Here is a 27,546-nt window from a genome sequence, read left to right on the forward strand (position 1 = left end):
TAAGTGCCCTATCATCTTAATCCCCAATGGTCTTAGGTCAAGGTCACAAAATGAGGTGTAAACTGATCTTAAAAAATATGATCTACCATGGAATTTGTGTCTGCTTTGTTATGTGGAACTCGGCATGCATTTTACAGTTATAAATATTTATGTCAGTGTGGTACAGTTTCGTGTCAATTTGACAATATTTTAAAGCTTTTTTCAATGGTTATCAGAACCTATCATTTTCTTTCAGGACAGGAGATCTTACTGCAAAGCCTTAACAGATAGAAATGTGACCATAGGACCCCGGCTCCCAAAATTTCGCCGTTAGTCACAAGAGCAAAGGTCATTATTAAGTCAATAGTCAATGAATGTGCATCAAAATGACCAGATTGCATAACAAGAGAGTGGATGCATAAAAAGGAATTACCAAACTCTACCTGGAAATACACTTACCATATTTCATCACTTAATCTTAATTTGAACTTATATGAAGTAAAAATCATATTCTATTTTTAGTTGCAGTGACCTTGACCCCAGGCCCAAATATCATGAACAAACAAGAGTCAAATCTCAATCTCAACTCATTTTTCCTCATTACAGTTATGGCATTTTTAAAAATTACTAATGTTTTAGTATTTTTAAAAGCACATTCTCACATGCATTATGTTGATTAACATGATTGCTCAATATTTAAAAAAAAATCTACAGCACAAAATGTACTCGAGTAAAACTCAAAAATCATAAATTGGACTCAAGTATAATTTTTGCTCTCAATTTTTTGTTCTATATAATATTGACCAACTTTTTTATCAACAATGAATGAGAGAATGTGATTTTAAAAAGGGCAAAACATTTACAATTTTGAATCATATTTGGCTGTAATTTGATAAAACGAGGTGACATTGAGATTTGACTGGAGTATTTTCGTGATATTGGCACCTGGTGTCTGTCACATGCAGACTAATATCATTTTGAAGGTTTAAGACTAACTCAAATACTTTCGAAGATAAGTGTAACAGCAAATTCCATAGGCTCCATATGCCTATTTTTCTATTTTAAAGGCCATAACTCTGCAAGGCAGAGCCACAAACAAAGTCCCAGATGCACAATTACACATGCTGGTTAATATTCCTCTTAAGTTTCATGACTCTGGCTCATACGTCTAGGATGACACAAATTCCATGCTTTAAATGCAATATTTAACAAAGTAAACGGCCATGACTTGACTCTTATTGGAGGCACTCTAGGTGCACAACTCCACATGCTGGTTAACATTCCGGTAAAGTTTCATCACTCTCTCATTTTCTTTTGGAGATGAACTAGACACTCGATTGCAAGGTCATCTTTCCTGTAAAGTTTTGTGACCGATTCATATGCATAGAAAAAACCGCATTAAAATGAAATGTAAAAACAGACCACATGGACTTTATTGAGGTGGACTTGACCCTTCCCACTCTCTTTCTATTGGTTATTTGTTAATTCTTTTTTAACCAAATGCACCATTTAAATCAAGGTTGTTGCTTAAGTAATGAGTGCTCTTATGTGGTACTATTAAGAGTAAAATTTGCCTTTTTTCTAAATTAAGGGTTTTTTCTAAATTAAGGGTTGATGTTTGTCTCCCACCAGGGGATTGATCTCACCAGGGGATATGGCATGAAGGACACTAAACTATTATTGATTAGGACTGCTGTATGGTGAAACACTCAGTCTAATCAGAGTGAACTTGGACATCTAGTTATTTTAAAACTCTTGGTATGGTAAAGAAGGCTATACAGGCTGAAGTGAGTAGCATTTGACCATTGACCTTGATTTGACAACCATTGTTTGATGTCATCTGGGCACTTTTTAACCCTAGATTGGAGCTGTGTCGAGTTGTAACTAGTCTTACTAACACAAGAAATAATAATGAAGTATCAAAAATATTGTCAACAGTTGGCTGCCATCCTCCAGGGGTGTGTTTGCTTGCTTTGTGTAGTGTTCAATACAGAGTGCTATACAATCGAGTTTTAATATGTTAGCAGAGCGCTACCAATGTCCTTTTCGCTAGAATGTTGCTACCTTACAGCTAGTGCCATTTTGATTCAGGTAATTGCATAGGAAATATGTATCTTAAATGAACAAAAAGACTTGTAGACTTGCTATAGGCAGGGCTCTACCTTTCTGACTCTATTTTTATTGGTCAACTTGTTCTACTTTTAACCAGATAGCACCAAATCACTTCAGGTCATTGCTTAGCTAAATAGAGCTCTTATATGGTACTCTCAAATAGTGTTTGGCAAAGTTCTTGAAATGGTTCCAGTTTTGACCCCTAATCAGTGTTCTTAATATTGTTTTGGTGTTTTCACCTTGTATCATCCGCATTCAGTCAAAAAGAACACATCGCACGGAAACTCACACAAAGGTTTTTCAGGGTGGGCAAATAATTGGTACAGGTTAAGTTTTCCCTAATGGCATGTAGATATGGCAGCCAACTGCTGATAATATTTTTGATACTTCATTATTCCCTGTGTTAGTGCGAGTTACCCCTTTTCAACAACTCGACATAACTCGGTTACTCCAATCTAGGGTTAAAAAGTGCCCAGTGTAATGATTACAACATGCCAGTTGCATTCTCGTTTAATAATGACAAACAAACTGTGTAAGCATTCATTAATTTTAATAGACAAATTACATATTTCATAATTCTTATGTATGAAAGTTATTAATGTAACTGTACAAATGACACAAACAAATAGTCACATGATAAACTATTGTATATAAAACATTCAAATAACAACTTCCTCTTCAAACTGAAATCACATTAAAATAATTAACATTTAGGCACTGCCATTTTGTACTGATACTTTTATCTATCATCTTGTTTACATTTTATAGAAACACTATGGAGGTGTCTTTAATAGATCCTTGAAGGTTAGGATATGTGTACATTCAATTGCAATACCAATTCATGTAAGAGACTAGCTACACTGATTAATGCAACGGCATTGAATATTTGTTCAGTTTTAGAGTATCAATACTGGCTTATGTTGAGCAACTTTTGTTTATAGAATCTGAGTTTTAACAAGAGCCGTCATAAGATGCCGCTTTGACTTAGAAGTGAATACAATAACGATGTAATATTACCAAGTTTGGTCTCTTTATGTCAAACCTAACTAAAATTATTCAATACATAAGGTGACTTTGATGCTGCCCTCCCACCAGCCCGCCCGAACAATGACGCAAGTCATTTAAATAACTTGATTTCCAATCATGAAAATGTGGTCAAGAATATACAAATAAGCCTTTCAAAAGAAATCCAAAAAAAAATCAAGGGCCATAATTTGTATTTAGGGTAAAATGGAGTTATGTTTCTTGTTGTAAGATGGTCGTAAATAATTTTGAATTTTATTTAGTGCATTTAATGAACGGTACAAAAGTTATTTTATTAAAATCCCAACTTGCTCTTAACTTTTACTTGCCTAAAACTTTAACCTAAGTCAATCAGGGGCCATAACTTGTATTAAGGATATGGAGTTATGTAACCTCATTGGGTAACGGTCCTGAACAATTGTGTGAAGTATTATGTCAATTGAATGAAGGGTATAGAGTAATTAATAAATATCCCAACCTACCCTAAAACTTTAACCTAAGTTCCATAGTCAATCAGGGGCCATAATTTGTATAATAGATAATATGGAGTTATCTAACCTCATTATGTGATGGCTCTGAACAACTGTGTGAAGTTTTAAGTCCATTGAATGAATGGTATTGGGAGTTTTAAGTGAAAATCCCAGCTTGCCCTAAAACTTTAACCTAAGTCAATCAGGGGCCATAACTTGTATTAAGGATAATATGGAGTTATGTAACCTCATTGTGTGATGGTCCTGAACAACTGTGTGAAGTATTAAGTCAATTGAACAAAGGGTATAGAAGTTAAGTTCCATAGTCAATCATGGGCCATAATCTGTGTAAAGAATAATATGGAGTTATCTAATCTCATCATGTGATGGCCCTGAACAACTGTGTGAAGTATTAAGTCAATTGAATGAAGGGTATTGGACTTATAAGTGAAAATCCCAACTTGCCCTAAAACTTTAACCGGACGCCGACGCCGGGGCGAGTAGTATAGCCCACCTATTCTTCGAATAGTCGAGCTAAAAACAACTACCGGTATGTCCTGTTTCCTTACACAATTTCTTAAAACTGAAATGAGTTAGAATTTTATATCTGGACACAGAAAGTCAGTTTTTTTATGTACAATTCTTTCTTGAATAAAGCACAGGGTAATACAATTTTTGGAATGCTATTTTACTGATGTCAGTGCACCATTTTTAATTTCAGGATATGCACAAAACCAATCAACAACGCTGGTTATTTCAAAATCCAACTTTACTGTCTAAATATACATGAAACATTGCAAAGGCTCATGTTAATGATTTGTTTTCAAGATTTAATTAAGAGCTCACAATGCAAATTGAGTTATGAGTGCCGCAATCTAGAATCATTTCATAGCACTATCAGTTTCTGAACCTGCCGTTCCCCAAGGTACAACCCCTTAGTTGTATGACAGCATCAAAGGCCACACAAAATACATTCATAATTTAAGTATAACTTCTTAGTTCTTTTTATGCTCTACAAACTAAATATTGATACTTTTTTAAGAATACCGAGTGGTAGAAATTTACAAAATTTTGGAGACTAAATATCATGCAAAAGCCTTCCAAAACTATGATAAAGTTTAGTTGATTTTACACGAGAATATCTGGTTTAAGCTTCAGTCAAAATCTTCATAATCTAGTGATTTATTACCATGAAATTTACTGCTTTTTACCGACTTCATGTTGCTTCCTATAAAATAAGTTAATAGTTTCACCAGCAAAAATGAAAGGATATATATATATATATACAGTAGAAGCTCACTAAACCAGACAAGGTCCGGACTGGGCAAAAATTCCGGTTTAGCGAGGATTCCGGTTTAGTCAGGATTTGATGTACGGAGTAAGTTTACTCAAAATATTAACTGAGTTAACCTTTAAAGGGAAGTTGGAAACTGGAATAAAATGAAAACACATTTATTTTACTTTTTTTTCCAAGTCTTAAAATAAAACAACTCGCGAAAATGACCACTTCATCACCAATCAAAGTTCTTGATTTGAGTAACAAATTATTCGATTATCTGTAATTTAATGCTTGTTAAGTATGTTTGATAGTTTAATAAACGCACCGCTCTAATTTGATTCAATCATAGAAGTCTTTAGATAAAACAACCCTCCAAAATGATCACTTAATAACCGTTTCTAATTCTTTATTTTCTGCAACAAACAAATTAATGTTTCAATCAATTTTCTTTTCACAAGTTTGATTATCATGCGGCAGTCAATCCACAGCGCAATCATCATTATCGATTATCGAGTTAACACACATCACAGGTGCAATATTCAACAACGCACCGGCTGTCAAAACAAAGTGATACGCGATTCATGAATTCCTAATACACAAAATCATTTTGACATGTTGGAACAAATATATGTCCGGTTTTGTGAGGTAAAATTACGTTGACAACTAACAAATTTTCTCGATTTTTTGTCCGGTATCCGGAATTCCGGTTTTGTAAGGATTTTATAAAAGGGGAAAACTGGGACTCTGAAAAAAGTCCGGTATCCCGAGGATTCCGGTTTTGTGGAGTTCCGGTTTAGTGAGTTTCTACTGTATATATATATATATAAATAGTAAATTTTAATTTTTAAATTTAACTCCTTAATTGATTATTTCAACTACTATGATATTTTGATCCAGAGTGGTATAAAAATTCTCTATAATTATGGGGTACAAGATTTTTTTGTAACCTTGTCCCTTTTTTTTTACAAGATCTAATTTTCCCCTTATTTGGGTCTTACTGCTATCATGAATATTTTCCCAATCAAAAAGTGCAGCTTAAAAATGTGCAAGAAGATTCACTGTAATTAACCATTTGTCCCCCTTAAATCAAAACTCTTAAGTCCAGTTCAAACACAAATACTTACAAGATTATAAGTATCTATCATTTGTTTCAGTTATGGATCGGAAAAAGTCCGACCAGAGGGCACGAGCGTATGCCGGTAACAATGCTTGCCATGTTACCAGCCACGCAGCGTGCCAGAGGGTCGGATTTTTTAAACCGGACGGGAAACTCATGATTTTTTTTCCTTGCATATATCTAAAATTATCAATATGTGGAAAAATTGACGTAGAAAACACACTTTTGTACATTTCACCAAAAAGTGTGTTTGACTTCGTTTACTGAAGTCATAAAGCGCTGTCATTTTAAATCACTATTGACGTCAAGTAGTTCCTCTAAAAATCATGTTTTTACGATTATCTATTTTCAATTTTAATTAAAAGTCTTGCATATTTAAATATTTGATTAAGCTTTATTGAAATGGCATGATATGCTTTTCATAAACCATACAATAAACGTCATAAGAAGTGGCGCGTTGTTGTGTGTGACTCATCTTACATGGGGGGTGTAAAACAGGTTTTTCCAACACTGGTCACATGACCGGAAACACATGTCCGGTATGCAAGAAAAGCTTATCATTTGTACATGTGTCAGGATGAATTAAACAATAACAGAACAAATTAAACATGGCATCAATCTATCATCACTATAATTTCCTGTGTGTACATAATTGTATATTATCTAGTACAAGTTTACCAGTATGTAACAAGCATGAGATCAAATTTTTCAAACTGTTTTTTTGTTGGTAGATACATGTACAATACACACACAAGATGACAAACAGAGCTAGGAGCTCTTGTTTATTTTCAAGGTCCCCACAAACCCTGGACAAAATCCACCTCCAACCATTTTTTGTACAGCGGGACAAACCCCTCCCATGATAACATTTCATCTCAAAAACAACATGGGGGAAATTCCGTCTGCAAAAATTGGCATGGGGTTTCGTCCTTAGCTCCTCATTTAACTTCTTTTGGTACAACTTACATGAGAAATAAATTTCACATACCATGTCTGTAGCTAGAACAGATGCACAGCAACATTGTAAACACATACAAAAAAGTCAAGATAAATACGGTTTATCCAGCATAATAAATTTCAGCATTATTTTCTGTTTAATCAAAAAGCTGCCTCCAAGTAATATTTTATTTCTGTCAACAATAGATCACATGAATTTTAACTATGTGTATGAACCTTTTAACAGTATCAATGAAATCTCCGTTGAACTCTTCATTCATGCAGTATTAAATTTGAACACCAAGCAACTCTTAACTTTTCCTTGGGTTATCTCGATTTTCTTAACTCTAGGAATCAACACTTAATTCCTATGGCCTTACACTTTCTTTATGTTTCAATATTTATTTCAACAACTCATGGAACAAGGCTCGCTCTACCATCCTTTTTTCAACTCTAACCAACTTGTCCATACTTCCAGGGAGTGATTTTCACACAGCCAATGGAAATCACACTTTTTCTCAATCCATGAAGGAATTTCCACTTGCATGGGCTCCAGCTCATTTTTTTCAGCACTGTCATGTGATCCAGTGTGATATTCCCTGTTTCATAACAGCCACACTTTTTCCCAATGAGGTTTCAAAAAGTGTGGATCACATTATCACAGCTAACTTTGTCTATGCTTTGCACAGGTATCTTTTTAGTAAAGCACTTAGTTGTGAAAACAATACACTCATGATCTAATCACTAGCTAACATCATTTCAAGAACGTTCTATACAATGTGTTTGACTTAGTTAATGTTTTATCTTGCTCCATTAAGAATAAGAGGTCCCTGAGATTAACTCTCTTTATCCTTGGCCGTAAACTCTGAAAACAACAACAAAAATTTATTACAGATACACATGCGAAATAGACATACAATGAAACCTTTTTCTTGGTACAAAGGCTTCTCAAAAATTATTTTTTCCTTTTGTATCAACATGTTGATATCCTATAATACAATAAACCTGGCAACAACTGTAGTATTACGTAAGTATTTTTGGCCATATTGACCTCTTTTAGAATAATTTCATAGCTCATTTTTTTTTTTAAATAACTCACTTTTGTTTCAGTCAAAATTGTGAAACACATTATTTAATTATCAACTGACTCAATTGTTTAATTGGCAGAGCTAAAATATCTTTAATTATGATCTCGTAAGCTTGAGCCTGTTAAAATTCTAGCGCAGGAGGTTCCTATACATTTTTTTGCTAATAATAATCTTCTAAAGGGGGGTTGTCCAATTTGACAGTGCGTGTCGAGGGATAGGTTTATGTTTAAATGGAATAAAATAGTTTCATACCAAATAACTACAAAAACAAACTCCATCTTTAAGATCAAAAGAATAATAAGAAAAGTATAATATTACCGTTCGAGATGATGAAGAAGATGGCCCATTTGCTAGGCCGCTAGATGAACCCTATAATAAACAAGTGTGTAAGAAATGTAATCAAGATTTTTTATTGCAAGAAAAATATTAAACATTTACCTTACTAAAATGTTTGCATGTTATTGTTAATTTTACATAACAAGTAATTTAGTTAAACATTTTGTCCTGAAGTTAAATAAGTATCAAAATGAAAACTACCTTCATTCTAAAACAAAGTCCCTCAATATTTCCTTCTGTTAATTTAAACACTAGCCAATAAAACTCATAAATATTTATGATGCAAAAAAATGTAAATCACGATCCACGTACTGGGGATTCACCAAGTTTCCGTTTTTTACGAGGACCTATTGCAGCCAGCGCTGTGAGATTTGCTTCCCTTTGTCTAGCCTCTTCCATTTCTTGGGCTTGAAGCTGTAAAATAAATGAATAAGTGCCAAGTTTCTTATTTTTGGTAAGACTTTTAATTATTTTATAAAAATATATATATAAATAAGAAAACTTTATACTTACCTTGAGATTTGAAGCATCATTTATTTTTTAAGTAGTTGAGTTCATTAATAAGTTTAAACATCTTTCTTGTGTTATATATAAAATTGAGACAAGGACACTGGTTGAAATAAGCACAGGCCTGCAAACCCTGCACTGGTAAAATGCCTTTCAAGCTTGCAAAATTCTAGGTTATATGTAGCAAGGTATGTCCAAAGACAACATTGATATTTGTTGTTAAAACTGTACACATTGTCCAAATTTCATTGCTGAAGCTTCAACAATAATAAAGTATGTCAAAGGGGTGCCGTATTTTGAACAAACATGGTAGATGACCATCATATGATGCTATATAACAAACATCAAAGGTCTGGGCCATGCAGTTTGAGGAAAGAAGATTTTCAAACATTTCCCTATACAAGTCTATAGGAAACTTGTGAACCCAAGGGCATGGCCAGTTTTGTTACCAGGGGCATAATTTGAACAAACTTGGTGTAGGACCACTATATAAAGCTACATACAAAATATCAAGGGTCTGGGCCTAGCAGTTTTTGACAAGAAGTTTTTCAAAGATTTCTCTATATAAGTATGTTGAAAACTTGTAACCCCAGGGTGGGGCAAGTTTTTATTGGTAGAGAACCACTAGACAATGTAACACACCAAATATACAAGATCTAGGCCTAATAGTTTTTGTCAAGATGATTTTTAAAGTTTTCTCCTCTGGTTGCCATGGCAACCAGAGTTCTTATGTAATTCTTTTCATTGAACAATTTTGAATGAAGTGGAGTGAAGTGAAGTTTCACCTAAATTGACTAGTTGGACTTCAGGTCACTTACTTTATTATCTAGGGAGTACAACGGGAATTACGTCATATCCTGTTGCACATGCAAGTCTGTTTACAAAGATTCTATGGTTTATCATGGGACAGCCTTTTTGAACAATGAGAAGGGTGGATAAAGACTAAGAATTTAAAAAATAGGATTATCTTTTTGAAATTTTCTTCAAAACATTCAATTATAATTTTTAATATCTCAGATAATATTATGATGTACTTTAACTGGAGTATTCTTTCATTTCATTTTAATATTTTCCAATCTTTTATCTTGTGACTTACATCTTTTGCTCTCTGTTTCAGTTTAATCTGCTCGGGATCCTCTTGTTTTGAACGTGACTGGAAGTAAAATCAAATAAGAATTCTTCCTTACACCTGGGCAAACATGTCAGAAGAGTCAAAATCATTACGATTGATACTACATTTATTATGATGTTATTGTTTGTTTTGCTTGTACGAAACTCGAATGCCTGGGGCATGAGTCAAACATAAAGAGTGATGAGGACTTGCTAGTCACATGTTAATATATGCATAAAAATAAAAGCTTGTTTCTGAGTATCAACAGCCTAATGTAAGACAGTCACAACTGTTGAAATGCTAAGATGCTAACATATATATATATATATAACTGGTTTGTTTCTATTCAAGAAAGACTAACAGGCTTCAAAGATATCATTGAAACATGAACATGAAAGACAAATGTTAACTGAAACAATACACCCTTTTACAAAGGACATGTTCAAGAGTTACCTACCTTGACAGCTCTCCGCAGCATCTCCTTTTCCTGTTCATCGTGTCGTTTTCGCTCAAGGACGTCAAGCTCCTCTAGAAACTTGAGCTGGGCCTTGACATCCACTGACACATCAAACTTCTCATTGATCTGTGACAATTATTATTTTTTTTAAAAGAATTTTATCATACATTTCATTCATTATGATTGGCTGCCAGCTTTTTTAAAACAGAGAACCTATTCTCAGTTATGGGAGTTTTTTATTTACTAAAACATGGGGATGGCAATGAGTATCTGAGTACTCAAGTACACGATCGATCGTCGGAGTACTCAAATACTAATTTACTACTCAAGTACTCAGATAAAAAAACACAGTATTAATTAAAATTCACTAAAAGCATGATATACAGACAACAATCAGACGATGTAACAGCACTGGCACGTTGCCAACAAGACACGCCGTACAGACCTAGAGGGTCATTAATTGACCCTATCAAAATTTATGACAGTTGTTGTGAGATTATACAAACTATCAACTAAGGGCCACAATATACAATTTTCACTTTTGTCAAATAGCAAAGTTTTGATAGTGGTACATCTCCCGCATAGTTCTATTGTTTACCAATTAGAGACTTTTCACAAAATCAATCACATTGACAAGCAAATTATGATCATTGATTGGTTAATAAGAGTTTTTTGCACTTTTGATTGGTGGATGTCTTTAATTGAGAAGTATCAATATGAATGAAATTAAGAAAAATATTAAGGTATGGAGAAATTTCATGGAGTCAAGTCAGTATCTTTCGTCAAACAGGCAGCTGAAAGCAAGACGAGTTAATGGTACACCTGTGTGGTGTATAGTTAACCTATAATGGTGGCACTACAAGCATCTGACGTCTAAACATGAACCCCAAACAACTCCAACGAATCAGCAAAAATGACCTTTTTGTAAGACAGAAGCTTAGTCAGCAAGATTTTAGCTAAGTTAATTATCAGTGAGTGTTGCTCATATGCTGATTTCATGATGTGATATTTTTTGACATGTATATTATTTATTTTTATGCATGCCTTATATTTGCAGTGTGATACATTTATGTTTAAAATGAGTTAAAAAGGACACACCAACAATTAAATGAATGAAACAACATTTTGATTTTCTTTCTATTAATATTTCTGATGTAGTACATTGGTCGTCACTTATTTAAGGATAAAAAACATACATGGAAATGGCCAATACAACAATGACCCACCTACAGGTACATGAGCATGTCACTCCCGAAAACCAATTCAAGCTTTTCTGAGTACTTGATCAGAAGATTATCTGAGTACCGAGTAATCCAGTACCGATTTTACTACTCATTGCCATCCCTACTAAAAAATAAATGGTTCTTAAATAATTTGAATCATGTTTTGAGTGCAAAAATAAATAAACAGACCTATAGCGTTTCAAATATCATTTTGTGACCTTGAACAACAGTCCGTATTCAAATGTTGAATATAGATTCTACCCAATTTAAATTTTAAGGTAAAAATTATTATCCTGAAATCATCAGTCCTGTTCTAATTTTATGATGTCATTGTTTCAGGATCTTATGAACAGTGTCAGAGAGTCAGTTGGTAAGAGAGGCCCCAATGGACACTCTGACAGACACAGTCAGTTGGTGAAAGAGACTTGCATAGAGGCTTCAACAGACACAGTCAGTCTGTGAGAGAGACTTGCATAGAGGCTTCAACAGACACAGTCAGTCTGTGAGAGAGACTTGCATAGAGGCTTCAACAGACACAGTCAGTCTGTGAGAGATACTTGCATAGACAATTCAACAGACACAGTCAGTCGGTGAGAAAGACTTGCATAGAGGCTTTGAACAGACACAGTCAGTCTGTGAGAGAGACTTGCATAAAGGCTTCAACAGACACAGTCAGTCGGTGAGAAAGACTTGCATCTAGGCTTTGAACAGACACAGTCAGTCGGTGAGAAAAACTTGCATAGAGGTTTCAACAGAGTCAGTCAGTTGGTGAGATCGACTTGCATAGAGGCTTTGAACAGACACAGTCAGTCGGTGAGAGAGACTTGCATAGAGGCTTCAACAGACTCAGTCAGTCTGTGAGAGAGACTAGCATAGAGGCTTTGAACAGACACAGTCAGTCGGTGAGAGAGACTTGCAAAGAGGCTTCAACAGACTCAGTCAGTTGGTGAAAGAGACTTGCATAGAGGCTTCAACAGACTCAGTCAGTCGGTGAAAGAGACTTGCATAGAGGCTTTGAACAGCCACAGTCAGTTGGTGAGAGTCAGTCGGTGAAAGAGACTTGCATAAAGGCTTCAACAGACTCAGTCAGTCGGTGAGAGAGACTTGCATAGAGGCTTTGAACAGACACAGTCAGTCGGTGAGAAAGACTTGCATAGAGGCTTCAACAGACTCAGTCAGTCAGTGAGAGAGACTTGCATAGAGGCTTCAACAGATTCAGTCAGTCTGTGAGAGAGACTTGCATAGAGGCTTCAACAGACTCAGTCAGTCGGTGAGAGAGACTTGCATAGAGGCTTCAACAGACTGAGTCAGTCTGTGAGAGAGACTTGCATAGAGGCTTCGACAGACACAGTCAGTTGATGAAAGAGACTTGCATAGAGGCTTCAACAGACACAGTCAGTCAGTGAGAGAGACTTGCATAGAGGCTTTGAACAGACACAGTCACAGAGGCCCCAATGGACACTCCGACAGACACAGTCAGTGGGTGAAAAAGACTTGCATAGAGGCTTCGACTGACTAAGTCAGTTGGTGAGAGGGAATCACAAAGAGGCTTCAAGACTCAGTCAATCACAGTCAGTCGTTAAGAGGGAAAAGGGGCTTTAAGACTCAGTCAGTCGGCGAAAGAGACTCAACAGAGACTCTGACTGACTCAGTCTGTCGCTGAGAGGGAAACACAAAATGGCTTCAAGACTCAGTCAATCAGTGAAAGAGACTCAACAGAGACTCTGACAGTCATTGAGAGGGAAACAGAAAGAGGCTTCAAGACTCAGTCAGTCAGTGAAAGAGACTCAACAGAGACAAACTCAGTCAGCTGGCAGAAAAAAGACTGGTATAGGGACTCGGCCAGTCGGTGGGGGAGACTCCCATAGAGACTCTGACAGTCTCAGTTAGCTGGTGTTTGAGACTCACATAGAGACTCTGTCACACTCAGTCAGCTGGTGTTTGATACTCCCATAAAGACTCTGCCAGACTTAGTCAGTTGGTGAGAGGGACTCCCATAGAGACTCTGTCAGACTCAGTCAGCTAGTGTTTGAGACTCCCATAAAGACTCTGCCAGACTCAGTCAGTTGGTGAGAGGGACTCCCATAGAGACTCTGTCAGACTCAGTCAGCTGGTGTTTGATACTCCCATAAAGACTCTGCCAGACTTAGTCAGTTGGTGAGAGGGACTCCCATAGAGACTCTGTCAGACTCAGTCAGCTAGTGTTTGAGACTCCCATAAAGACTCTGCCAGACTCAGTCAGTTGGTGAGAGGGACTCCCATAGAAACTCTGCCAGACTCAGTCAGTAGGTGAGAGAGGCTCCCATGGAGACTCCGACAGACTCAGTCAGTCAGTGAGAAAGACTGGCATAGAGACTTCGAGAGACTCAGTCAGTTGGTGAGATAGATTTCATCAGAAATGGTCAGTCGGTGAGAGACACTCCCATAGAGACTTTGTCAGACACAGTCAGTCAGTGCGAGAGACTTGCATAGAGACTTTGACAGATTCAGACATTGAGAGAGACTGGCATAGAGACTTCGACAGACTCAGACAGTGAGAGAGACTTTGACAGACTCAGTGGATGAAAGAGACCTGTATGGAGACTTTGACAGATTCAGACATTGAGAGAGATTGGCATAGAGACTTTGACAGACTCAGACAGTGAGAGAGACTTGCATAGAGACCCAGTTAGTGGGGTAAGATACATGCAATAAAAGGAGACACAATATAAGGACCATTTTTTCGGTAACAAGTTAAAACCTCTCCATACTTTATAAATCTCTGTGCGTTGGTCAGCTATGGTTCCCAATTTCTCCACAATGTGCCTTAGTCTTTCCTGTGTGGCGTGGGATATGAGGTTTGCCACCTCAGTCGGGACTTCTGTGACTCCGTGCCGACTAGCTGCAGTTACAAAACAGACCAGAAATTAAACCCATGTTACGTCTATTTTTGACACACAGTTAGTGTATATTATGACTGATAAACATCAACAGGATCTCATTAAAAAACATCATCCCCTAACGTTTTGACATCTAAGCCCTAAAAGATTTTTTTTTTACACAGATATAATAAACAAGCCTGGTTGCATAGAAAAATATATACATGTATTATACTACATTGTCCATAAAATTATTAAAATTATATTTTTTAACCATTTCTTCCCCCAGAATTTATAAAACCCTTTACCGCGTGTAAACAAAAATGGCCAACATTGCCCAGTACCGCATGTTAACGCATATGGCCGACTGTCAACAACTGTCACTGACTATAGGTCAGTAAACAAACACTTTTGGCAACTTTGCAAGCATCTTGATGACACAACAGGGCTAGGCCTTAAAAACCACATTTGGTCCAGGTTATCCGACCCTACCTATGATATAGGAGCTGACCCTACAGTTTTTATAGTTACTTGGTAAAAAAAAGAAAAATAATTAAAAAAATAATTGTTTAAGTGTATGTTTAAAAAGGTAGTTTTAAACCTTTAAACCATACTCCAATAATGACAATAGCATTCTTACAAAAAGCCTTAAAAAAAGAAAGAAAAAAAAAATTGGTCCTTGAAATTATTTTTTTATTTAAGGGATACGCAGCAATGAATCAGTGACTGTTCTTTTTACCTATTGCATGTATCCTTTTCACCAAGGGTCCATGATGGAGGAAAGCTTCATCCTTACACGACCTGATTTGTGCCCCTATAAACTCAGCATTGGTGGCGAGTATGTTTTTGCTCTCCTCTGACAAATTCACTCCACCCATGGTTGCCACGTCATTAATGTCATCGTCGTCTGCTCTAAAATAATAGTTTAGTTTTTATAATCATTGCCATTACTGAGTGGTGTTTTTACCATTAACTACTGTGAAATCATTAACGTTCGAGGGTCATTAATTTTCGTGGGTTGGGTGATCCATGATTTTCAGATCCCACAAAATATATGCCCTTTATTCACTTTTTCAAGTGCCATTTTATGTACAAACTCTAGTATATTCTTTACAGAGATCGCAGTATACACCGTAAATACCGATATCACTGTATATCTTACTATTATTGTTTTGTTAATATATTATATCTGCCTTTAACAAATAATAAACCAATTCAATTCACTGTGTTTTTTTATGAATCAAATGACAGAAACACGCGCTTGAACGTGTGCTGTTCATGAAAATCTCCAGGTTTACAAGATGTGTGTGTTGAATGTCGGTACTCCAATTTTTTTCTTTAATGAAATATTTAATCGATTACATTGGAGTAACTGAACACCTAAAAGAAAATCAATGGTAAAGAATGCAATTTGCATTTGCAGTGAGTTGTATCCTTTTAAAATGAGTATTACCGGCGTATGCGCAATACAAGGATTTTCCGTTGACTGTTTTTAGTGACAATGTACAAAACAACGTGTTCAATATTTTTATTAAACAAAAATGTGTGAATAAATATTGAAATGATAAGGAATGAAATGAAATGATATTTGTAAAATGTACTTAAAAACAGTTAATATTTGATGTGTAAATGTGGAAAACTTTCAAGAAAGTGATTGAATTTGTAAACATCAGCTACCTTTTGGGATTGTTTAATCAAATATACGCACATTCTCAGTGTTTTCACAGTTTGCAAAATCCTTAATTGGCATTCAATTGCTTCGCCTATCTATATCTTTGATCAGAGTGCATCTTCTCTTATGAACTTTGTTTCCAATTAAATCGATAATTGACATGGGTATATGCACTAATTGGCATGTCGTACCACTATAGTGAGTGTCATAAACCGTGTGATGTAGAAGACGGATATAACATGCCCAGCTCGTGGAGATTATGCAGACGATTTAGAACGATTGCAGTTTCGATTTTTTTTCCCTCAAAAATGAAAAACCAAGAATTCAAGTACCCACAAAAATGTAAATTTTTGGAAAACCAAGAAATTTTACGCCAACAAATACAAATGATTTCACAAGTGTTTCAAGAAAGAACAATCGAGTATGGCTGTGCTAACGCCTTTAACAAGCCTTGCAGAGAGTCGGATTTGCGTACCTAAATTTATCAATTTGTGGAAAAGTTATTGTTGAAAAAGCATTTTGGACATTTCACCGATTTGCATGTGTGACATTATTTACTGATATTATAGCCGTAATAATTTTAGATCACTGTTGAGGTCAAATAGTTTCTCTAAAAATTATGTTTTTGACGATTATTTATTTTTGTTTTTAATTAAAAAGCTTCCATGCTTACATATATATGTATTAAATGGAGTGTTATTGAAATGACATTATGTACTTTTTATAAACCATACAATAAAAGAAATCAGAAGTGGCACACTGTTGCGTGCAAGACATCAGGCATGGGGGTGCCATATGGGATTTTCCAGCATGGCTCAATTCACCGGATATGCCTATCTGGTGTGCAAGAATATAAAATCAATGCCTGTTCTAAACATTTAAACTGATGTCTTAGGACTTTTACCATTCATTCAGGTTATCTGGGTTTATGGGGCGTTCCTCTTCACATAATAAATAATCTGCACTTTAAAAACACAGACAATCTTCTAACTAGAAATTAGATATAACCATGTACATGTATAATCTTACTTAAAAGACTCCTTGACTCGTTTGTGAGATTGTGGGGGGCCAGGACTGGGGGTGAGGCCTGCGACACGAGACTGGAAGGCCTTTACCGTGCTAGGCACATTACCCCCCACCATGTTCATCTGTCTGTTGAGGGCTGGCTTTCCTGACCCACCCTGGCGAGGTGCACTAGGCTTGTGATGTGCCTGCCCAACAAATTTTGGAATCACCTGCTAATGAAAGAAATGATATTATGTTATGACTCCTCGTTTTTATTTTGGTTTTTACTCTTGGTTTGAATTTTTGGAAAACTCTTAAAACATCTCATGCTTGAATTTGTATTTTTACATCTCAATATACATTTATGTTGACTGCAGAGTGATTCTGAGATGATGATCTTGTAAAGAAATACTGGACCAGGCATACTATGCAACATAAGTTTCAATTATGGGCAAAAAGCCCAAAACATTTCTTGACTCTTTTGCTTTGAAAAAATGTTACAAGCTCAGCTATGACGTGAAATTTATATTTGAACATGCACTGCACACATATAACCAGACTCATGCTTGTGCATATTTTGCCAAGTTGTAAAGATCATCAGGAGATATACATGTACCTGGGGTTGTGCACTTGATGCAGCTGTAGGAGGCATACTGCTGACAGGCAAGCCCTGTTGTACAATATCTAGAGGCGGGGGCTTTACTCCCTCTATCGTCATCTTGTTGTTCAGGAGCGACTGCCTCAACAATGGCAGGCTTTTCTGTAAGGTCCCCGTGAAGAAAATGTATACATGTAAGGCATAATATATTATAATATTGAAGTGCTTACTTTTAGTTTTTAAGTGCTTAATTTTGATATTTAAACTTTCTGATGCATAGGGTTAGAAACATAACTAGCATGTTTAAATGTGTGAAACAACAAAATACCTTTAATGAGACAAATGCTTTACAGCCTGTGAAAAAACAGACCTTTGGAAGTCAGGTCATTTCAGACACTGGAATAACCAAATTTATACCCCAAACCAACGCTCAGGGCCCCAACAATTTGGTACTGAACACTGCCTAAACTAGTAAAAGCCCTTCGAGCATATAGCCCTAAAATCTCTTTACATATAGCAGGGATTTTACCAGAATCTGGACCTGGTTCTATGAGGGTTATTCTAGTAAATTAAAAATAACATGTAAATACGGTTATCAAAACAGTGAACATCAATACATGTCATTTCAGCTCCATAGTTTATTTGACTGACAGCTATTTATGTAGAATGGCTAGCTCTGGAATATTTTTGATTTGGGGCTATTTAAAGGCATACCTTAAATGTCCGTCCAAGAATTTCCAAGATAAAATTCCTGGATCCGATTTATTATTGAGTCATTTTTTTTCGAAGTCCATTTCTGGTCAAAATTGCTTTAATATAGAGTAATAAATAGAAGAAAAGTTGTTTGTTTTCATTTCACTTCAAAGGGATGTCACTCACATCGACTGGTGAATTTAGTTATATTGGCAGTGGAAAATCGGGTAATCAGCAGATGAGAACAAATAAACGTAGTTTAATATTTAAAGTTTCAAAATTGTATGGTAGATACTTTAGTAAATTTCAGGCCGAATTCGGCTCTTAAGATAAATCAATGGGAAAAAACGAGCTTGTTTATTTAATTTCAAAGGGACGTAAATCACATCTGCTCTAGTTATATTGGCAGTGGAAAATCGCAAATTTGGTGGGTAAAAATACTGTTAGTTTTATTACATATTTTTTTCAATATTTTACGATAAAATTATTCTGTATTTAAATAATAAACATGCATACTGTGAATCATAGCATTATTGTGTACTTTCAACACTGTTCTCAATGTGTGAAGATGTGAAAAACTCTCTCTGCCATTTAGCAGAGTACAAAATTAATAGTACACACTGTTCACACGATTGGGTTGTTGTTTCGCCCCTTGCCATGTTCTTTAAAACTTTGCTGAAGGTGTTGACATGTTCATAGACAAAAAAACATACTTTGCTTTCATATCTAATATTGCATGGTTTACAATAATCATCGTAATTTTCTGATTTGACAATTTTCAATTTAAGCAGATTCAAGTTTTATTTCATAAACTTAAATATGGCTAAGAAAGGTTTAATAAATTAAAGGGCCTTTTAAAAACCAACCCTTTTAAGATTGAAATATGCGATTGTGTGATGATTTTAAAAAACATATCAGGTTCTTCATGAAAAACCAAAACTAACTAAAAACACACTTAGTAGACGGAACATGGATCAAGCTAAATTTAACAAATAAAGCATATTTGAGCTGAACTATTGCAATCATGTGCACTCGAAAATAGTATTAAAGATAGTGACCAAGGTCTGTTGAAACTGAAGCTGATGAAGTTATGATGGTATGCAATTATATCCAAATAACAATGGTGGCAATTTTTGGAACCTCACAGATCAGATACCAAAGGGACACTAAATAAGAAGCTTGGTGGGATGACACTAATTGCTGTTTTGTTGTCCTTTTATTTTGCCCAGCTACCTGGTCTTTTTGAAACCCATGGAAAATAAAAACAAATTGTATGATTTACTGGGACACCCCTCATACATGAAACTTCCAGGTACTTACCTTAAGAAAGGGTACCAGATATGGCTGTGGTGAGGACTTGAGCTCCTTCTGAAGTCTCTCTGTGAACAATTCAGGCTCAAGCTTGCCATCCTGGAATTAAAAAACCCCATTACATCCAGGAAACAAAACACTGAGATCAGCTCAAAATAAGTGTATGTACAGGAAATAGAACATCAGTGTCAGCCCAAATACATGAATGTCCAGGAAACAAAAAATCAGTGTGAGCCCAAATACATGTATGTACAGGAAATACAACATCGGTGTCAGCCCAACATACATGTATGTCCAGGAAAAAGAAAAACAGTGTCAGCCCATACACATGTATGTCCAGGAAACAAAAAATCGGTGTCAGCCCAAATACATGTATGTCCCAAAACAAAAAATTGGTGTCAGCCCAAACACATGTATGTCCAGGAAACAAAAAATCGGTGTCAGCCCAAATACATGTATTTCCAGAAACAAAAAATTGGTGTCAGCCCAAACACATGTATGTCCAAGAAACAAAAAAAAGGTGTCAGCTCAAATACATGTGCAGGCAAAATTACATTGGTGTCAGCCCAAAAACATTTATGTCCAGGAAACAATACACCGGTATCAGCCCAAAATACATGCAGACATGTGAACTCTACCGGCGATAGGTAAAAAATACAGCTTTTGAGACCCTTCTAACACCACACTGCTTTCCTGTCAAAATCTACCGCTAATGAAAGCTCTTTTAAAAAAACTCAAAATTATATCAACTCGGCCTTAAATTTTCTTTTAAAAACCTCAAAATTCTATCAACCATGCTAAACTACCATATTAATCTGTCACTTTCAAGAACATGGTGCAATAAACAACTATCCAAATCACTTCACACTTCGGCCGAGATCATTGCTAAGTTACCAGTCCGCTACAAAAGACCATTAATCAGCATTTTTTGTTAATTGGCATCCTACTAAGCAGCATTTTTGTAAATATCAAAGACATTATAAAACTGTCAAAACATTAAAGAAAACAACATTACCAAGGTGTTATTAATTATCTACAGTGTATAAATTTGTGATGACATTTTGGCGGGAAAATTGACATACACAATTTTACAAGTCAGAGGTTATATTCCTTCAGTTTCTCAATCAGAAACACTGACATTTGACAGGTCACTTTACCATGACGTATTTCATGATTATTTTCCGAAAATCTAAAAATAGTTTCAAATATTAAGTTTTTGTTTACATTGTTTCTATCATTATTTTTGACTGAAAATTAAAGGAATTAAAAATTCTACCACTGATCCCAATCTACCTTATCTACCTCTCTGTCATTGCCAAAGGTTCACATATCTGTACATGTATGTCCAGGAAACAAAATATAGTGGTCAAAATTAGCACAAGCCTGCAAATTATGGGTTTTATACAGCAGAGATTGTTCAAAAATGTTATTCCAAGAAGTAGTATAAAAATTTGGGCTTGTCCATCCAAAATACTAATTTCAATGACTAAAATATCAGTGTCAGCCCCAAATACATGTATGTCTAGGAAACAAAATATCAGTGCCAGCCCAAATTACATGTATATGCAGGATACTCATCACTGTTTTCCCTACCTAACACAAACAATTTGTAACCAGTGACCTTGATCTTCAACAGAATGGAGCCCAAAAAAAATCCCATGGAACCTCTCCACATGTGCTTAATAAACACTGAGTTTGGTGTCCATATAATGAACGAAACTGTAGTTATTGACTTGAAGTGAAATTTCTATATTTTCTTACGGTGACCATTACCTTTGACGAAAAGAACCCAAAAGCAATCCCAAGCGAGCTCTCCACATTTTCTTACTAATGCCAAGTTTGGTGTCCATATGATGAAAGAAACTAAAGATATTTAAGTTTAAAGTTTAACGACCGCCCACCTGACCACCCGCTAAACGACATACACCATTCTAATAACCTGGTTTTCGTTTAAAATTGGTTAATAAAATACTTGAACAAATTATCCAAATCTCCTAGTATGGTCTTCAGAAATGGCTGGTATTCATCAGTGTTAGCCGAAAATACATGCATGCCCAGGAAAAACAATGGTGTCAACTCAAAATACATGAATGTTCAGGAAATATCAGTGTCAGCCCAAAGTAACTGTATGCCCTGGAAACAGAACAGCAGTGTCAGCCCATCAAACATATATGACAAGGAAGCTAAACATCAATGCCAGCCTAACATACATGTATGACAAGAAAGCTAAACATCAATGCCAGCCTAACATACATGTACGTCCAGGAAACAAAACATCAATGCCATCCTAACATATATATGGATTCCCAAGAAACAAAACATCAATGCCAGTTTCACATGTATGTCCAGGAAGCAAAACATCAAAGCAGTCTAACTTACATGTACGGTATGTCCGGGAAACAAAACATCAATGCCATCCTAATTTGCATGTTTGTCCGGGAAACAAAACATCAATGCCATCCTAACATACATGTATGTCCAGGAAATAAAAACCTCAATGCCAGCCTAACATACATGTTTGTCCCAGAAACATAACATCAATGCCAGCCTAACATACATGTTTGTCCCGGAAACATAACATCAATGCCAGCCTAACATACATGTATGTTCTAGAAGCAAAACATCAAAGCAGCCTAACATACATGTATGTCCAGGAAAGAAAAACCTCAATGCCAGCCTAACATACATGTTTGTCCCGGAAACATAATATCAATGCCAGCCTAACATACATGTTTGTCCTGGAACCATAACATCAATGCCAGCCTAACATACATGTATGTTCTGGAAGCAAAACATCAATGCCAGCCTATCAGACATGTATGTTCTGGAAGCAAAACATCAATGCCAGCCTATCAGACATGTATGTTCTGGAAGCATAACATCAATGCCAGCCTAACAGACATGTATGTTCTGGAAGCATAACATCAATGCCAGCCTAACAGACATGTACGTTCTGGAAGCATAACATCAATGCCAGCCTAACAGACATGTATGTTCTGGAAGCATAACATCAATGCCAGCCTATCAGACATGTATGTTCTGGAAGCATAACATCAATGCCAGCCTATCAGACATGTATGTTCTGGAAGCATAACATCAATGCCAGCCTAACAGACATGTATGTTCTGGAAGCAAAACATCAATGCCAGCCTATCAGACATGTATGTTCTGGAAGCAAAACATCAATGCCAGCCTATCATACATGTTTGTCCTGGAAACATAACATCAATGCCAGCCTATCAGACATGTATGTCCAGGAAGCAAAACATCAAAGCAGCCTATCAGACATGTATGTTCTGGAAGCAAAACATCAATGCCAGCCTATCAGACATGTATGTACAGGAAGCAAAACATCAAAGCAGCCTATCAGACATGTATGTTCTGGAAGCAAAACATCAATGCCAGCCTATCAGACATGTATGTTCTGGAAGCATAACATCAATGCCAGCCTATCAGACATGTATGTTCTGGAAGCAAAACATCAAAGCAGCCTATCAGACATGTATGTTCTGGAAGCAAAACATCAATGCCAGCCTATCAGACATGTATGTTCTGGAAGCATAACATCAATGCCAGCCTAACAGACATGTATGTTCTGGAAGCAAAACATCAAAGCAGCCTATCAGACACCTATCAGACATGTATGTTCTGGAAGCAAAACATCAATGCCAGCCTATCAGACATGTATGTTCTGGAAGCAAAACATCAATGCCAGCCTATCAGACATGTATGTTCTGGAAGCATAACATCAATGCCAACCTAACATACATGTATGTCCAGGAAGCAAAACATCAAAGCAGCCTATCAGACATGTATGTTCTGGAAGCAAAACATCAATGCCAGCCTATCAGACATGTATGTTCTGGAAGCAAAACATCAATGCCAGCCTATCAGACATGTATGTTCTGGAAGCATAACATCAATGCCAGCCTATCAGACATGTATGTTCTGGAAGCATAACATCAATGCCAGCCTAACCGACATGTATGTTCTGGAAGCAAAACATCAATGCCAGCCTATCAGACAAGTATGTTCTGGAAGCAAAACATCAATGCCAGCCTATCAGACATGTATGTTCTGGAAGCAAAACATCAAAGCAGCCTATCAGACATGTATGTTCTGGAAGCAAAACATCAAAGCAGCCTATCAGACATGTATGTTCTGGAAGCATAACATCAATGCCAGCCTATCAGACATGTATGTTCTGGAAGCAAAACATCAAAGCAGCCTATCAGACATGTATGTTCTGGAAGCATAACATCAATGCCAGCCTAACAGACATGTATGTTCTGGAAGCAAAACATCAAAGCAGCCTATCAGACATGTATGTTCTGGAAGCAAAACATCAAAGCAGCCTATCAGACATGTATGTTCTGGAAGCATAACATCAATGCCAGCCTAACAGACATGTATGTTCTGGAAGCAAAACATCAAAGCAGCCTATCAGACATGTATGTTCTGGAAGCAAAACATCAATGCCAGCCTGACATACATGTATGTTCTGGAAGCAAAACATCAATGCCAGCCTGACATACATGTATGTTCTGGAAGCAAAACATCAATGTCAGCCTAACATACATGTATGTCCAGGAAGCAAAACATCAAAGCAGCCTATCAGACATGTATGTACAGGAAGCAAAACATCAATGCCAGCCTGACATACATGTATGTTCTGGAAGCAAAACATCAATGCCAGCCTGACATACATGTATGTTCTGGAAGCAAAACATCAATGCCAGCCTGACATACATGTATGTCCAGGAAGCAAAACATCAAAGCAGCCTATCAGACATGTATGTACAGGAAGCAAAACATCAAAGCAGCCTATCAGACATGTATGTTCTGGAAGCAAAACATCAATGCCAGCCTGACATACATGTATGTTCTGGAAGCAAAACATCAATGTCAGCCTAACATACATGTATGTCCAGGAAGCAAAACATCAAAGCAGCCTATCAGACATGTATGTTCTGGAAGCAAAACATCAATGTTAGCCTAACATACATGTATGTTCTGGAAGCAAAACATCAAAGCAGCCTAACATACATGTTTGTCCAGGAAGCAAAACATCAAAGCAGCCTATCAGACATGTATGTTCTGGAAGCAAAACATCAATGCCAGCCTGACATACATGTATGTTCTGGAAGCAAAACATCAATGCCAGCCTGACATACATGTATGTTCTGGAAGCAAAACATCAATGCCAGCCTGACATACATGTATGTTCTGGAAGCAAAACATCAATGTCAGCCTAACATACATGTATGTTCTGGAAGCAAAACATCAATGTCAGCCTAACATACTTGTATGTCCAGGAAGCAAAACATCAATGCCAGCCTAACATACATGTATGTTCTGGAAGCAAAACATCAATGCCAGCCTAACATACATGCATGTTCTGGAAGCAAAACATCAATGCCAGCCTAACATACATGTATGTTCTGGAAGCAAAACATCAAAGCAGCCTATCAGACATGTATGTCCAGGAAGCAAAACATCAATGCCAGCCTGACATACATGTATGTTCTGGAAGCAAAACATCAAAGCAGCCTATCAGACATGTATGTCCAGGAAGCAAAACATCAATGCCAGCCTGACATACATGTATGCCCAGGAAACAAAACATCAATGCCAGCCTGACATACATGTATGTCCAGGCAGCAAAACATCAAAGCAGTCTATCAGACATGTATGTCCAGGAAGCAAAACATCAATGCCAGCCTAACATACATGTATGTTCTGGAAGCAAAACATCAAAGCAGCCTAACATACATGTATGTCCAGGAAGCAAAACATCAATGCCAGCCTGACATACATGTATGTTCTGGAAGCAAAACATCAATGCCAGCCTAACATACATGTATGTCAAGGAAACAAAACATCAATGTCAGCCTAACGTACATGTATGTCCAGGAAACAAAACATCAAAGCAGCCTAACATACATGTATGACCAGGAAACAAAACATCAATGCCAGCCTATCAGACATGTATGTCCAGGAAACAAAACATCAATGCCAGCCTGACATACATGTATGTCCAGGAAACAAAACATCAATGCCAGCCTGACATACATGTATGTTCTGGAAGCAAAACATCAATGCCAGCCTAACATACATGTATGTTCTGGAAGCAAAACATCAAAGCAGCCTATCAGACATGTATGTCCAGGAAGCAAAACATCAATGCCAGCCTGACATACATGTATGTTCTGGAAGCAAAACATCAATGTCAGCCTAACATACATGTATGTCCAGGCAGCAAAACATCAAAGCAGTCTATCAGACATGTATGTCCAGGAAGCAAAACATCAATGCCAGCCTGACATACATGTATGTTCTGGAAGCAAAACATCAATGCCAGCCTAACATACATGTATGTCAAGGAAACAAAACATCAATGTCAGCCTAACGTACATGTATGTCCAGGAAACAAAACATCAAAGCAGCCTAACATACATGTATGACCAGGAAACAAAACATCAATGCCAGCCTATCAGACATGTATGTCCAGGAAACAAAACATCAATGCCAGCCTGACATACATGTATGCCCAGGAAACAAAACATCAATGCCAGCCTAACATACATGTATGTCCAGGAAACAAAACATCAATGCCAGCCTATCAGACATGTATGTCCAGGAAACAAAACATCAATGCCAGCCTGACATACATGTATGCCCAGGAAACAAAACATCAATGCCAGCCTAACATACATGTATGTCCAGTAAACAAAACATCGATGCCAGCATAACATACATGTATGTCCAGGAAACAAAACATGAGCAAAGACTGCAGCAACTCTATTGTCATTTGTATCGTGAAAGTACTGCCACTGCCAGATAACAAACAACAATTTGAATCTTGATGAAGGGAAATTATTCATGGACCAGTATCAGCATTACAGATAAGTTTTCCAATGTATTTGAGTATTACCCCACACTTTTGAAAAAAATTGGGTATCTCACATTATGAATGAGTATTTCAAGTTTCTATTACACCATCGTTTTGATTTAAGTTGATTAGCAACAAAGAGCAATTGGCTTATATTCGTGTGATTGGCTACAATATCTGATAACAACTTTATAACAAGAGCTGTCACAGAGACAGCTCGACTATTACGCCATTTTTCAGTGTAAGGATTGAAAAGTTTTGGCGAAACATGGATCACTGAAAAAATTGATTAGATTTCAATGCAATACATGATGTATTTGCTGAGATATTAACATGAATGTAGTTACATGCAAAATTTTAACCAGAATTTCTAAGTCCAATAATAAAGGGCCATTATTTGCAAATTACAGTTATATAACTTGGTTATTCAAGTAGGTTGTGTGGTTGAGTACTATTGTCTAAATTATCAAGGTAATACATGAAGTAGTTGCTGAGATATTCAACTATGTGTGCTTACACGCAAAACCTTGACCAGAATTTCTAAGTTGAATAAAAAAGGGCAATTATTTTGCATTAAATGCGAACTAGAGTTATCTAACTTGGTAAATTAAGTTGTTTGGATGGTTGAGTACCATTGTATCAAGTATCAATGCAATACATCGAGTAGTTGCTGAGATATTAACCTATGTGTGCTTGCACGCAAAACCTTAACCAGAATTTCTAAGGCGAATAATAAAGGGCAATTATTTGCATTAAATGCAAACTAGAGTTATCTTACTTGGTTAATTAAGTAGGTTGGATGGGTTGAGTACCATTGTATAAAGTCTCAATGCAATACCTCAAGTAGTTGCTGCGATATTAATCTATGTGTGCTTACAT

The 27,546-nt window shown here is 36.4% G+C and overlaps 1 protein-coding gene across 1 annotated transcript in view; it reads right to left on the reverse strand.

Annotated features, from left to right (window-relative positions):
* Nucleotides 1–2,624: 2,624 nt before the first annotated feature.
* LOC128242917 (transcription initiation factor TFIID subunit 4-like) overlaps nucleotides 2,625–27,546 on the reverse strand; it is a 38,311-nt gene continuing 13,389 nt past the window's right edge. The window contains exons 6-15 of the mRNA XM_052960350.1: nucleotides 19,785–19,874; nucleotides 17,790–17,933; nucleotides 17,198–17,406; nucleotides 15,236–15,408; nucleotides 14,389–14,519; nucleotides 10,416–10,541; nucleotides 9,944–10,000; nucleotides 8,653–8,754; nucleotides 8,323–8,373; nucleotides 2,625–7,781 (exon numbers count right to left, since the gene is read on the reverse strand). Coding sequence (XP_052816310.1) covers nucleotides 7,671–7,781; nucleotides 8,323–8,373; nucleotides 8,653–8,754; nucleotides 9,944–10,000; nucleotides 10,416–10,541; nucleotides 14,389–14,519; nucleotides 15,236–15,408; nucleotides 17,198–17,406; nucleotides 17,790–17,933; nucleotides 19,785–19,874 — 1,194 coding nt within the window. The 3' untranslated portion in view covers nucleotides 2,625–7,670. The remainder of the gene's footprint in view (nucleotides 7,782–8,322; nucleotides 8,374–8,652; nucleotides 8,755–9,943; nucleotides 10,001–10,415; nucleotides 10,542–14,388; nucleotides 14,520–15,235; nucleotides 15,409–17,197; nucleotides 17,407–17,789; nucleotides 17,934–19,784; nucleotides 19,875–27,546) is intronic.

The sequence above is a fragment of the Mya arenaria genome, chromosome 8 (assembly GCF_026914265.1).
Source record: "Mya arenaria isolate MELC-2E11 chromosome 8, ASM2691426v1".
NCBI classification, from domain to species: domain Eukaryota; kingdom Metazoa; phylum Mollusca; class Bivalvia; order Myida; family Myidae; genus Mya; species Mya arenaria.